The 14739-nt window shown below is 43.6% G+C and overlaps 1 protein-coding gene across 1 annotated transcript; it reads left to right on the top strand.

The window, feature by feature from the left end:
* Positions 1-786: 786 nt before the first annotated feature.
* Znf354b (zinc finger protein 354B) lies at positions 787-13481 on the top strand. Its single transcript, XM_059269310.1, has 4 exons — positions 787-1052; positions 2902-3028; positions 3737-3832; positions 11063-13481. Exons 1-4 carry the CDS (start codon positions 1020-1022, stop codon positions 12592-12594), a joined length of 1788 nt encoding a protein of 595 aa, XP_059125293.1. The 5' UTR covers positions 787-1019; the 3' UTR covers positions 12595-13481.
* Positions 13482-14739: the final 1258 nt, after the last annotated feature.

The following is a 14739-nucleotide window of genomic DNA, read 5'->3' as shown; positions in this document are numbered from 1 at the left end:
CTGCAAACCAAGTGATGTTCTCTGGTTTATTTTAAAAGCGTTAAACGCAATACGATTTCAAGTACCTGCGGGAGAAGTGGGTCTTTTCGGGACAGTGTCGACTGGCCTCACCACTATTCACACAAATGCAATTACATTGCTCTCCACTTCCAAGACTTCATACAACTGGAGAACCCAGGGCCCTCTGCGGGGTGCCTCTACTGCAGCTGCGCACTAGAGCGGTCGATCCAGTCAACTTCAAATCCCAGAATCCCTGGGTCCCGGAGTGGACTACATTTCCTAGAGGCCTGCGAGTCCGCCATCCTCGGAGCCCCCCACCCCACTCCCGCCAGCCCCGCCTCCCCTGTGAGCTTCAGCTGGCTGCAGGGCGTCTATTGCTCTGTTCCCGGCTCGGGGCCGAGCTCCCCGGGCTGAGTCTCCACGTCTGGTGGCTCGGAGCCTTCATGAGGTGTAGCGGGAGCCAGAGGGAGGTGAGCGGCTTGGCCAGGTTGGAGGACGTGGAGGCCTATGGCGGCCCCAGCCTGGGCCGTCCTGAGCCACTGGTCCCCTTTCTGGAGTTTTCTCTGGGATCTGGAAATTGACCCCTTGACAGCAACTGCGCATTTGGGTGGGGAGCACGTGGAATGGAGGAACACGGTCCTGGACCCGTGTCAGATCTGAGCAGGTGAAAACGGGTGCGCCCCTGCTGTGGCTACACTCTGGCCTCAGTTTCCTGATCTGAAGGGTCCGGGCAGTGCCCGCTGAGCTGTGCTGAACAGTGTAGGGTGATGGCACGTGGGGACGCAGTGATGGAGTTATGGACGCAATGATGAAGTCCAGTATCGCCTGAGTCTTCCCTGATGCCTACCCCCAGCTCCTGCTTCTGTCTCCGGAGGCAGGAGAGCCAGGCTCAGCTGATGATGATGGGAAGCATTCGGAGACGGCGCTTCTGAGGGGTGCGAAGCAGTCCTACTTTTCTCTTCCCTCAGATCACTTTCTGGAGACTGTACCCATCCTTGAGAAAAGCCCAGAAAGAGAACATGGCTCCAGAGCAAAGGGAAGGGAGGTCTCAGGTGAGCGCACTGCCGTCTCAGTTCTTAGTAGAAGATGGGTTTTGTATGGTTTTGTTTTTCCTCCCTGACTGAAGTCCTGCACCCAGTACACCCTTCACCAGGACTTGGTGCCCAGGGAGGAGCTGGTCCTTCCTCGTGGGTTGTTTGTAGGGGGCACACTCCATGCTCACAGTTATCTAGCCTCACTGTTGGCCGATCCCAGTCTGCTGTGTACTTACCAAATTGACAGTGACATGCAGGGGCCCTCTTATCACTAGGGACACACCTGGGGAAAGTCCTTTCTGGTATGCCTCCTTCCTTCATGCATGTTTCTCTCAGCCCTCACCAAGATTGCTCATCTGTTTCTTTTGCCCTTGAAAATGCTTATGATGCCGCCCCCCACCCCCCAGCCTTCTCCAGCCCATGGTTTTTCCCTTCACTCTTTGGATCCTCAGTTTCAACTGTACCATTCTTGTGAAAACTAATCTTGACCTGCCATTGTAAGGTGCAGGAATTTAGAGAGACCCCCATCTAGATGAGACACCACACAGACAAAGGAAAGCCATACTGCAGGCGATACAGCTTCAGGAGCCTGACTCTGAAAGCAGGGAGACGACTCAAGCCACGAAGAGGGTTCATGGGATCTTTGGCAGAAAATCAGTGAGCACAGTGGTCAGGAAATGGGATCCTCAAGTCAGCTGAATTATAACCCATCCCCTCTGTTACCATTTGTGGGCCTTGAGAAAGTAAGGCTAACTCTGTGCCTCGGTTCCCTCACCAATAAAATAAAAATAACAGCCCTTGCCCTCTTCTAGGATAGGTCAGAGGATGGTATAGTTCGTGGAAAGTGTTTAGGTCAGGCCAGGGGCATGGTGATGGCTCAGCCTTAGCTACCATGGCACCAGATAACATATTAATGATACAGGTTATCATTGGACCCATAAGGGGCTGGGATCTGGGCAGCCTTTACATTCCATCTAGGAGAGACAAGTTTTGTTCATGTCCTAAACCTTCATCCCTGTGTATGTCAATCCTCTCCTACATCTCCCTTATCTTCTCCCCATGTGTCAATACTACAGTAAAAACAAAAAACAAAAATCCTCAGTGTCCAGAAGTTTAAGACCAAGGAAAGAACAGAGTAGGCTCTGTGTCCACGTTGGAAATCTTGAGTTGCGGTGCTGCTAGAGTGCTAAAGCTCGTGACCACTAGTGTGGGCAGCTTCTGGCTTCACATTCTTGCCTCTTGAAGTAGATGGTGTGCGGGCTTACCAGTCTAGCTACGCAGCTTTCTTTGCAATGTTGAAATTATTTTATGCATGTTCCTGTGTGCTGATTAGATCAGAAATTTAAAATTTAAAAGAAAAGATCATCTTTTGTATTCTCTCCACATAAATTATTTTTCGTATATAGGCATTGCATACATGTGAAAATTAAGAGTAAAGAATCTTGCTGAGAATGGTGGTGTATGTCTTTAATCCTAGTACTAGGGAGGCAGAGGCAGGCAGATCTCTGAGTTTGGGGCAAGCCTGGTCTACAGAATGAGTTCCAGGACAGCCAGAGCTGTATAGGCCCTATCTCAAAAACAAAATAAAAAAAAAAAAAACTCAAAAGAATCTTTATCAGAAAGACTTCTAATTACCATGATGTGCACTAACGGCCATAATCCTCGTGCACAAAGCCGGGCTCCTACTCAGTGCTGCTCTGTGTATTTGTCACTGGTTGAATTGATCATTAAATGGATGACCTGGCCCCTTTAGAACCTTCAGTGACGTCAGCAGCATTTCGTGGTGGCCTGTCCACTTTCCACACGTCACCTCCCTCATGATACATGAGGCTGGTCCTGGATGAGATGGAGTGGCTTTTCCTCACAGGTGTCAGTGACGTTTGAGGATGTGGCTGTGCTCTTTACTCGGGACGAGTGGAAGAAGCTGGATCCCTCTCAGAGAAGCCTGTACCGTGAGGTGATGCTGGAGAACTACAGCAACCTGGCCTCACTGGGTAAGGGAGTTCCCCGTGGGCGTAGATTCAGAAATGAGACCTTAGCACCTCCTTCCCTGAATGAAAGCTGCAGCCATTAAAACACCCTCACTGGGTTTTGCTGGAGGACTGTACAAATCAGAGCTCTATAAATACTGAAACTGTTTTCCACTTGCAGCCAAAGGAGGTTGATGCTCATACCATCCCCCACTGTCTGTAGTTTGACAGTAGAAATTCTTCCAGTGTTTCAGAAGCTGCATTCTCGTACTGTATTTATTCTGCGTTGCCTGTAAACAAAGACTTCCCTCAACCCTCCTCTCCTACCGATTTCTTGCCTCTCGCACTTCTCTTTTGCAGTCAGGTAAATGCTGTATACTCTGTCCTTGAAAAGGAATCAAATACTGTTTCCTTGCTTTAAACAGGCTACTTGCTTTAAAAAATCTTTCACAGATACCTGCTTGTGCGTTTTTATTCCATCTGTAACCCCAACGTTCCTTTTCCAGAACTGCCTGCTTATCGTGTTTCCATAATGTACAATTGGTTCTACCAGTCACGTCCTATGAGCCCCTTGGCCTCTGCTTAACACATCCCATCAGATGACAGGGAAGAGCTTAAGTGCCCTGTGGAAGTGTTCTGCGCCGTCCTCTGAGCTTCCCACACAAACATGTAATGCTTGTTCGTGTTAAAACAAAACTAAGTCTTTTTATTGTTCACTTTGTTTGTGATCAGGATTTCCATTTACCAAACCAAAGATGATCTCCGTGTTGCAGCAAGGAGAAGAACCCTGGAAAGCAGAGAAAGAAAGTCATGGCGGCTCCTCTCTCGGTGAGTGGGTGGGCCTGAGAAGAGACCCCAGAATCTCTGCAAAACAACAGTAGAAGGCAGCCTCAGTGCCTGGAGACTGCCCTAGACCAGCAGGTTGTTCTTTAGTGGCAGGGCCGTTAAGGGGAGGGCCGAGGATGAGAAGATAAAGAAGCCAGGAACACCGCTGGGTCAGGAGTGTCTGTTTATTAAGAAGTACAGCAGCATCTTATAGTCTATTTGTGGCGGGGAACGGGAGAGTCAGTGGAGAGCTCTCACACAGTGGGACGGAGGCAGCAGGATGCTGTTCAAGCAGTGCTGCACACGGGGACACAGGATATCCTAAGGGTGTCACAGATGGAGCCCACAGCAACCTTGGGACTGACAATGATAGCTCTTTGGGGTCAAGAGTGGCATACTCAGGATCTGAAGCAGAAGCTCCCCCAAAGCCTCGGCCCCAGGCTGTTACTGCTTCTGCCAAGCTTCTTCCTGATTTTATTCAAGGGCCGATGTTCCCTCTAGATATAGCAGGGCCTCAGAGAAAGCCTTAGATCGGCCTCTCTCTCAACAGGAGACTTCTACAGGTACTCGATCCTCAAGGACTTATGGGAAAGAGAAATCCCAGACTCCTAGGTCCTAGCTCCCCCTCCTGGTCACTTTTCAAATGAGTATCACAAGGTCTCTTATTCTTTTGAAGGAGGCTGCATTTTATGTACAAGAAATCAGTATATTTGAGGGTATGTTGGAAGTAATTGTTTCTGGCTGTGCCCAGAGTCTGTATAGGAAGCGGAGACAAAGGAAATGAGCTTGGAAGGCCTCACTGCTTTTTGGTACGATTTTAAGAGATTTGGACTGTCCTGTGAATAATGGGAATATCTAAGAAGTTTAAGGAGAGTTTATGATCCCTGATATTTCAGTGGGGAAAACAAGGTCTGGTGCAGAAATGAATGCTCCGAATCAATATGTAACTCAAGAAGCCCAGATGTGTCCTCACTCTGGCTTGCGTTACCCCACTTAAGATGAAAGAACACACTGATGTGGACAGAGCTCCAAGACATGCTGAGGAGTGAAAAGGTTACAGAGCTCTGTGAAGACGTGGCACCATTTACTTTAAAGACAATGTATTGCTTGCATGAGTAGTACCTGTATAAGCAGGGAGACGTGAGGACACGCTGTCACTGGAAACAGAAGTTACTTTTGGAATCCAACTGTAAAAGGGGACTTGACGTCTGGTTTTTTCACAGAGACTGTTAACGTTCATGAAGTCCTTGTGTGTTAGGGGTTGGGGATTTAGCTCAATGGTAGAGCGCTTGCCTAGCAAGTGCAAGGCCCTGGGTTCGATCCTCAGCTCAAAAAAAAAAAAAAAAGTCATGAAGTCCTTGTGTGATTGCAGCTCAGTAAGACTGCTGTTGTGGAAGCATTAGGAGGACAGATTCAAAGTGAGGCCAAGCTAGAGGTGGGAAGCCTCCTGGAGCCACTTCAGGAGTCCAGCAGGGCCTGGTGGAGAAGCCCGCTTCAGGAGTCATGGAAGTGAGGCGCAGTCTGTGGGGTGAGAGTGTTGGAGTTCTGTGTGGTGTTGGGTTGAAGTACTCAGATAGTTGTTCACCCACAGGTAGTTGTGTAAGGTAAGACAGATGTGGTTGGGACCACATGAGAGGTCAGAGCCCCACACAGACACTTGAAGGTGGTTTTTGTAACCTTGAGCTGACTGCAGAGGGCAGAGTCCCAAGAAGGCCATTGTGATGTGCTTAAGAAAGAGGAATCAGTGATGAGAGAGAAATGGAAGAGGTGGATGTTTTGGCAGCTGAGAGTTGAATGAAGACTCCCCGCTTGGCCCCACCATCTGGCCATGCCTTTATCTAAATAAGTGGGGTATAAGCAAGGCAGCACCAGCCAGGATGAGACCTGGTCCTGCCCTTGTGCAATCCAGTAGGGACAATGAGAGTGAAGACAGCAAGCACACACAGGACATAGATCGCCGGTCACACTAGACACAGGAAGTCTAGTGAGGACTCAGGAGCAAAGACACAAAGTGCTGTGGGAGTTCAGGCCAGGAGCACTGCAGCCAGGACTTCCCTGAGCATGTGGAGTCTAGTCTAGGAAGTGTCGAGTGATGGTCAGGAGAAAGGAGCCAGGGTTGACCCAGGAGAAAGTAGAAGAGGCCAGGAGACAGTAGAACTAGATCCTGCTGAGGCCCAACAGGGGGTTCGATCTGAGGATCTGAGAGTCTTACACAGGGCTGAGGAGTCATGAGCAGCCTGGAGCTGGGCCCAGCCCCCTGCTCCCAGTAGGAGAGCTTGAGGGCTAGGAGCCTGGAGTGGGGGCACTGGGGACAGTCTGAAGTTGGGTCAGGTCAGACAGTGAGGATTAGGGAAGAGCTGAAAGACTGGCTGTACCCTGTTCTGATAGAACCTTAATAAGAAAGCCTTTAGTCTAAAGTGACAGTTTCAGACTTAGAGACCATGGTTGTCTATCTTTGAAACCCTTGTTTGGAGAAATACAGTCATTCTGTGGAAACTACCAAGGCAACTTATAAATAGTTTATTGTGGGCTCTCAGTTTCAGAGGGCTAGAGTCCATGATGGTGGCCTGGAGGTAGTGGGGGCAGGCAATGGTGGCCTGGAGGTGGAGGGGGGGAGGCAAGCAATGGTGGCCTGGAGGTAGCGGGGGGCAGGCAATGGTGGCCTGGAGGTAGCGGGAGGGGGGGGCAAGCAATGGTGGCCTGGAGGTGGGGGGGGGGGGCAGGCAATGGTGGCCTGGAGGTAGCGGGGGGGGGGGGGGGGGGGGGCAGGCAATGGTGGCCTGGAGGTAGCGGGGGCAGGCAATTGGAGTAGCAGCTGAGAGCTCACCTCCTAAACAGCAAGCAGGAGGCAGAGAGCACTGGGAGTGGAGGGGGCTTCTACAGCCTCACAGCTGGCCCGTGACACACCTCCTCAAGTCCACACCTCCTAATGCTTCCCCCGTAGCCGCCAGCTTCCTGTTCACCTCTGTCTCCTGTTTGTCATTTTCAGGGTTCTAACGCACCCCACCTCAGGGGTTCTCCTTTCCCTTCTTCAAATGGTCATGGAGCTGCATGGCTTGCACACCTGTGTTGGATGAGTTTCTTCATAAGTAGACTCAGCCAATCTAACCCTCCTTCTAGACTTTGTTTTTTGGTTGTTTTGTGGTTTTGTTTTGTTTGACGATAGAGTCTCGTGTAGCCTCACTGGCTTTGAACTCCTTTGCCTCCTGCCTCTACTTCTCAAGAGCCGGGATGAAGGGTGTGTGTCACCGTGCCTGGTAACATTCTCCATACTCTTTATCCCCTCACCACCCTTCATTTTCTGTCCGTGTACTGTCACTGCAGGCCAGTACATTTTCATTTAAGATCTGTTCCTTCCTCTGCACTGCAAGCTCCCTGTGTGGCAGTTGACTGTCACTCATTCCTGTTTTCCTAAGGCCTGAAACTGGCTGGCCAAGGTAGGCTTCCAGTTAGTTCCATGGATGCAGGAGGGACTGTTCCAGAGGTTTTGGGGAGATAAAGCATCAGGTCATGGAAGATAAAGAAGATGAGAGTTGAAAGGCTGCTGTGAGAGGTGGTGATAATCATTGGGAGGATGAATAATTTCTGCATTTTTGGTCTTTTTTTAATATTCACCATTTAATTTTAAATTTAAATTTTAAAAATTAAAAATTTTTAATATTTAATATTCACCATTTTCATGTCATTGTACATATTTTCCTTTAGTTCTTTAAACTTTTTGTAACGGTTGTTTTAAAGTCATTGTGTACCATGCCACCATCTTGTCTTTAAGCAAGGATATTTTCTGCTTATTTTGTTCTTTTGTTTTCATTTTTGTTTAGTTTTATTGTAGTGCTGGAGATTCAGGCCTTGCACTTGCTAGGCAGGTGCTCTACCACTGAACTACACTTCAAGCTGTAGCTTCCTCTGAAGGGACCTATTTTCATGTTTGTCTTATGCCTTGTGATTTTTAAAATATATGTGTGTGCATATATTTTTTTTCATTTTTATGTGTATGGATTTCTGCCTGCAAAAATGTCTGTGCACCACATGGGTACAGGGCTCACAAAAGCCACAATAGGGTGTTAGATCCCCTGGAACTGGAGTCATAGACAGTTGTGAGCTGCCATGTGGAAGAGCAGCCAGTGCTCAGTGGTTATTAAGCCATCTCTCCAGTCCCCTGCCTTGTCATTTTTTTATTCAAATTTAAGCATCTGAATCTTCTTTTCTCAGGTCTGCTGGGGTTATGGGTGATTTTCTTTTTAGCTGTTACAAGGCACGTCTGTGGCAGTAATCCAACTGAGGCACAAGCTGAAGACCTCATCCCTTTTCTCAGTCTGTGTCTCCCCCTTAGCACACATGGTGACTTTCTGAATCTCCTCAACTCTCATGCATAGGGCAGTTGTCTCTTGGGTGTTCTTATCCGTGAGTGTCTGGCTCTGAAGGTGAGGAAAGAGCAAGTAAAGGTGGGGAAGGGCATTAGCCTTTAAATCATTGGGTGTCCATGCCTGTGGTGGAGATGGGTGGTGTCCTGCCATAGACAGCAGCTGGTCCTGCCCCTCGCTTCCCAGGGCTGCTGTAGGAATGCTAGTAGGTAGCTCCTTGGAGCTAGTTGCTGGATGGAATGTACTTCAGTTTACTGTCCAGGCCTTCCTGTAGAAGCTGCATAGACTCCAGGGTTTCAAGACAGTTCTGATGGACAGATTTTGTTGTCTAGTTAGGGAATTAGGGTCCTGGCACTTCCTACCATTGCATGTGCCATATTCCCTGGCATCCACTTTTTCTCAGATACCTCACATTCGTTTACAGTTTGGGCATTCTCTGCCTTCACATGATGTTGAAGAGGAGGTCTTGCATGAAGTGACTCCTTACTGCTTTGGGAAGAAATTCTGATACATTGCTTTCTACTCACTCAGCATTATACTCTATCTACATGCTTTAGAATTTACTCTTCAAACATGAGTTTTATTGTTCAATGAATGTTTTTGTCTTTATTTAGGAAATGCATTTCTAAATAAGTATATATTTTTAAATATACTTCTTAAGATTTCTGTCCTCTTGTCTGTGTACTTTTTTAAAGTCACTTTGAGAAACCAATTTTAAAACTGAAGCTTTCTTAGTAGGTGTGAGCTATATAGGAAGATTAGTTACTCCTCTTTCTGTGTTTCTCTCATCAGGAGGAAGACATATTCTTGCTCATCACAGTCTGTGTGGGGGTGTTATGTGAGAAAAGTTTTTACTGTCTCTCGGCAAGTGGAGGCCAGGATGCTACTTAATATCTTGCAATGTAGAGGACACTCCCATACAACAGAGAATTATCTGGCCCAGGGTGTCAGCTACTACTAAGAAATTCTGACCTATATCCTGACTTTATTTACTGATATAATTATATAACATTGGGCGGTTAACACCCAAGAGTAGCAGAGGTATACTCCATTTTCATTCAACTTGTATAGGTTTTTCCTATTTCTTGAATTCCTCTTATTCTTTACAAAATGTTGGCTGTTACTTTTGTGTGTCCATTCTATATATGCTTCTTCACTGAAGGGTTTTAAAAGATGCCATCAGCAAGTACAGGCAATTTTTTTAACTCCTCTAATTTATTTGTCTGATTACAATAATATTTCCTCAAAGGTGAATAGTAGGGAAAATGGATATACTTGCCTAGAGTCTCTTCATTAAATACACATAGACTCTCTTCATTAATCAGGTATTAGCTTTAGGACTAAAGTATTTTAATTTTATCATGTTGTGGAGATATTCTTCACATCTTATTTGTGCTTATTATCTGTGTGACACAGATTTTTATTGAAGGCTTTCTTGGTATCCTTAGATATATACTTTCCCCTTAAATACATATAATGTACTTGTGTACTGTATAGTGATATTTTAGTAAATGATAAGCTGCATATACAATAATGGCCCCATAAGAGTACAGTGGAGCTGAAAATGAACTGTTACCTTGTGACACTGTAGCCATTAAAAGTTAATAGAGGGAGCTGGAGAGATGGATAGGCAGTTAAGAATACTTGTTGCTCTTGCAGAGGACCTGGGTTTGTTTCCGGGCACTCACACGGTGGTTCACAATCACCATTACTGTAGTTCAAGGGGTTCCAGTGCCCTTTTCTGACTGTTGCAGGCAATTAGCACACGTGGTATACATACATAAATATGAGCAATATACATATAAAGGGAACAGTAATTTAAAAAATTATAAACAATAGAATGCAAGCTGGTCAAAGTGGTGTACTCCTTTAATCCTAGCACTCAAGAGGCAGAAGCATGTTGATCCCTATGAGTTCAAGGTTAGCCTGCTCTCTACACTGAGTTCCAGGCCAACCAGAGTTATACAGTGAGGCCCTGCCTCAATAATGAATAAGTAAAACTTAACAGAATGTATTATTCATGTGTTTGTAACAATGCTGATGTAATCGAACCTGTACTGCTAATAGTATACAAGTATAGCACTAGAATTATGTATAGTACACAATATTTGATAATAGCCATAAGTGATTCTATCTCTGGTTCATGACTACTGTGCTGTATATTTTAATACATTGTATGTATTAAAATAGACTTGTACTTATGGGAAGAAAGGTTAAGGAGGCTCTGTTATACTAGCAGCAGTCCCATATGTCTCATGTTTACCATCCCTCTTGATTGCATCAACACACACATAGCACATCCAGTGGCTGATCTATACCATCTAGATTTGTGTTCAGTATCCTCTGTGATGCTTACATAATGATGACCTCACTTAAGGCCACATTTCTCAGAGAACATCTCTGTCATTTAATGATGCATTGCTGTATCTTGAAATAAGTGCTATAATGAGAGGAAGGGTGTGGATTATTAGATTCAGTCAGGAAAAGATGCAACAGAGGGGTTATCTGCATTGAATTGGAAGCCCACTAAGGATTCTGATATGTAGAAAAGGAGAAGTAAGATATTTAAAAAAAAAAAAAGAATGTCAAAAATACCCTAATTTATGAGTCCATCATAGGCTATGGATACCAGACTGCATTTCCCAATTCATACTCTAATCCCTCTATTGGTTACTTTTAACTCTCACCTCCTTAAATGAGCTTTGTTCAGTCCATTGTTTGGCTCTCATCCACTATTTTATAAAGTGTTATTTTCCATTTTCCTTCTTGTTAGTATCTTTAGGCATATAGTATTTATTTAGGTATCATTAATATTCTTCCTATAAATTTAGCTAATCATACCCATCACTGGCAATTTTTTTTCTTCCAGGATGCAATAGCAGTCTTCAAACCACAAAATCAACTCAAACTAAAGATTCATCATTTCAAGGATTAATGAGGAAACAACTCAAAAGAAATGAGTCCTGGGACTTCACCTCAGGAAAATTCTGCAGAGCTGACAACAGTTTTAAAAAGCAGGACAAAAATGAAAGCTTACAAATAATTTCAGTCACCCATACAAAAATCCTTACTGTAGATAAAAGCCGTAAGAAATTTGAATTTGGTCCAAACGTCAGCCTGAAGTCAGTTGGTAAGCAAAAGATTTCTAGAGGAAAAACACAAAGAAATAGCCTCAAGGAAAATTCAAATTCACTTAATCAACCAAAACGCTATAAATGTAGTACTTGTGAAAAAGCTTTCATGCACAACTCATCCCTTCGAAAACATCTGAAAAACCATACTGGAGAGAGATTATTTCAATGTAAAGAATGTTTGAAAGCTTTCAGCCAAAGTTCTGCTCTTATTCAACATCAAAGAACTCATACTGGAGAGAAACCCTACATATGTAAAGAATGTGGGAAAGCCTTCAGCCATAGTGCTTCCCTTTGTAAGCACCTAAGAACTCATACTTTGGAGAAATCTTATACATGCAAAGAATGTGGAAAATCCTTTAGCAGAAGGTCTGGCCTTTTTTTGCATCAAAAAATCCATGCCCGCGAAAATCCTCATAAATATAATCCAGGTAGGAAAGCATCCACTTCTCTTTCAGGATGTCAGAGAATTCATTCCAGAAAAAAGACCTACTTGTGTAACGAATGTGGCAACACCTTTAAGTCTAGCTCGTCCCTTCGTTACCATCAGAGAATCCACACTGGAGAGAAACCTTTCAAATGCAGTGAATGTGGCAGAGCCTTCAGTCAGAGCGCATCACTTATTCAGCATGAAAGAATTCACACTGGAGAAAGGCCCTACAGATGTAATGAATGTGGAAAAGGCTTCACTTCTATTTCAAGACTCAATAGACACCGAATAATTCACACTGGGGAGAAACTGTATAATTGTAATGAATGTGGCAAAGCCTTAAGTTCCCATTCAACTCTTATTATTCACGAGAGAATTCACACTGGAGAGAAACCATGTAAATGTAAAGTTTGTGGGAAAGCCTTCAGACAAAGTTCAGCTCTGATCCAACATCAGAGAATGCATACTGGAGAAAGACCTTATAAGTGTAATGAGTGTGGGAAAACGTTCAGGTGTAACTCATCCCTCAGTAACCATCAACGAATTCATACTGGAGAGAAACCTTATCAATGTGTAGAATGTGGGATGTCATTTGGCCAAAGTGCAGCTCTTATTCAACATCAGAGGATTCACACAGGAGAGAAGCCCTTTAAATGTAACACTTGTGGGAAGAGTTTTAGACAAAGCTCCTCCCTTATTGCACATCAGCGAATTCATACTGGAGAGAAACCCTATGAATGTAGTGCATGTGGGAAGCTCTTCAGTCAGAGATCCTCCCTTACCAATCATTATAAAATTCATATTGAAGAGGACTCTTTGAACACAGATTTGCATGAATAAAAGCAATTCACCAAAGTTCCTCAGAATATATACTTCATATTGACTTAATATAGTGAATATGAGGAAACTTTCAATTTAGGCCTATGAGGTTAAATTACAAGGATAAACATTGGTTATATAATAATAGAGAAAAATTTACTACCTTTCAGTCACTTTTTAAGATCAGATACTTTGCAGTTGCAGATATTAACATGGGCTGTTTATAAGGTAAAATGAACACTTTTATTTTGTCTGCATAATATATAATATATGCAATATATAAACACTAGAAAAGTCTGAGTTCAGGAGTGCTGTGCTTTTGTTATTAGCAAAAGGAATATCAGCTATTAGCATATTTACTATAACTAATATTTTAATAGTAAATAACTAAATTATATGCATTTTTGAAGCAAGGGACCAAATTTTAAAAAAAAAAAAACTACCTCACAGTGTCTGAAATTTTCCTTTTCCTACGCTGTTGTCAAACTGCATGATTTTTATTAAAGAGAAAAAAAATTGTTCTTTTAAATTTTTGTGCTTCTAATTTTCTAACTTTCCTACAAACCTCCCACACTTAATATACATATTCTAATTTTGTGCTGTGAATTATTTTCCTTCATTGCCTTGAATCATTAATTATTAAGCCACGTTCTGAATGGTAATATTAAACACTTGTTGTAGTTATGTTGGAGCAAACACGCTAGCTAAACTTGCCAAAATGAGCTGTGAGAGCACTATTAAGGAAGACGTCTGACATGAACGGATTCCCACACGCACACTGTAAATGGAGGCTTTTCTGTCCCACCCAGTCCCGAAGCCACTTTTAAAGTCACTCAGAGGCTTAATATTAATTATAAACTGTTTGTTCAATTGCTCAGGCTTATTACTAACTAGCTCTTACAACTTAAATTAACCCATTTCTTTTTTTTTTTTTTTTTTTTTTGGTTTTTCGAGACAGGGTTTCTCTGTGTAGCTTTGTGCCTTTCCTGGAACTCACTTGGTAGTCCAGGCTGGCCTCGAACTCACAGAGATCCTCCTGGCTCTGCCTCCCAAGTGCTGGGATTAAAGGCATGAGCCACCACCGCCCGGCTAACCCATTTCTTTAATCTGTATTTTGTCATGTGTCTCATGGCTTTGCCGGTGTTCTAATACATCTTGCCCCTCCAGTGGCTAGCTGGCCTCTCCTCTCAACTCCACCCTTCTTCCTGTATCTCTGCTTGGATTTCCCGCCTGGCTCTATCCTGCCTTGCTACAGGCCAAAGCAGCTTTATTAACCAATGGTAATAAAACATTCACAGAGTATAGAAAGACATCCCACAGCAGCACACCATACACATGAACCCCCCAACATACCCACCACACACATACATAGGACAAAATTACATTTTCCAGGGCTAATATATAGACATAATTGATTTTTATATATTTGTCTTATATAAGTAACCTAGTTAATTTATGTGTGCATACGATTTTCTACTAGGGTATTTGTAGATTCTTTGCATTCATAATGTTATCTACAAATACCATTTTTTCCTCTTCTAATCACTGTCTTATTTTTCTTACAGTGTGGCACTACCTAATATATCATTTTAGCTTTTCTCATCTGATCACAGTGTCTTTTATTTATTTTTCTTATTTATAGCACTATACAACATGGCACCATACAGTGAACATAATTAATAATACTTTACTATTTAATATACTAGCTTCAGTTTGTGGATGCTTGTTTTGAAACTGACTGAACATCTCTTTTGCTGTGAGTTTTATCATAAAAAAAAAAAAGGAATAGCATTTTGTTATATACACTTTCTGCATTGGCTAAACATGATACTTTTTCTCTTCATTGTTTTAAGAATAACACTGTTTGATTCCCACCACTACCAGCATCTTGCTATAACAGCCCAGGCTGGCCTAGACATCATCTATGTAGCTATCTTCATATTTCAGCCTCCTAAGTATTAGATTACAGGCATGCACAATTGCACCCAGAACTATCCTAATTTTGATGGTGTATGAATGAAATAAATCCTTATTGACCATGCTGTATCATAATCTGTGTGCTTGTGTTTAAGTCAGATTTCTTCCTTAGTAAGTAGAAGCCCAACTGAAGTGTGGGGCGTTTACCCACGAACTCCACAGATCCCCAGAGTTTTCTTGAGTGTGGGC

The sequence above is a fragment of the Peromyscus eremicus genome, chromosome 8a, assembly GCF_949786415.1.
Source record: "Peromyscus eremicus chromosome 8a, PerEre_H2_v1, whole genome shotgun sequence".
Taxonomy (NCBI): domain Eukaryota; kingdom Metazoa; phylum Chordata; class Mammalia; order Rodentia; family Cricetidae; genus Peromyscus; species Peromyscus eremicus.
This window is presented reverse-complemented; position numbering and strand designations above follow the sequence as displayed.

Excerpts from the sequence above, each read along its gene's own strand:
- Znf354b (XM_059269310.1), top strand. The coding sequence starts at position 1,020 with ATGGCTCCAGAGCAAAGGGAAGGGAGGTCTCAG. Across the intron at positions 1,053-2,901 it reads AAAGGGAAGGGAGGTCTCAG|GTGTCAGTGACGTTTGAGGA; the intron begins GTGAGCGCACTG and ends TTTTCCTCACAG. Across the intron at positions 3,833-11,062 it reads TCATGGCGGCTCCTCTCTCG|GATGCAATAGCAGTCTTCAA; the intron begins GTGAGTGGGTGG and ends TTTTTCTTCCAG.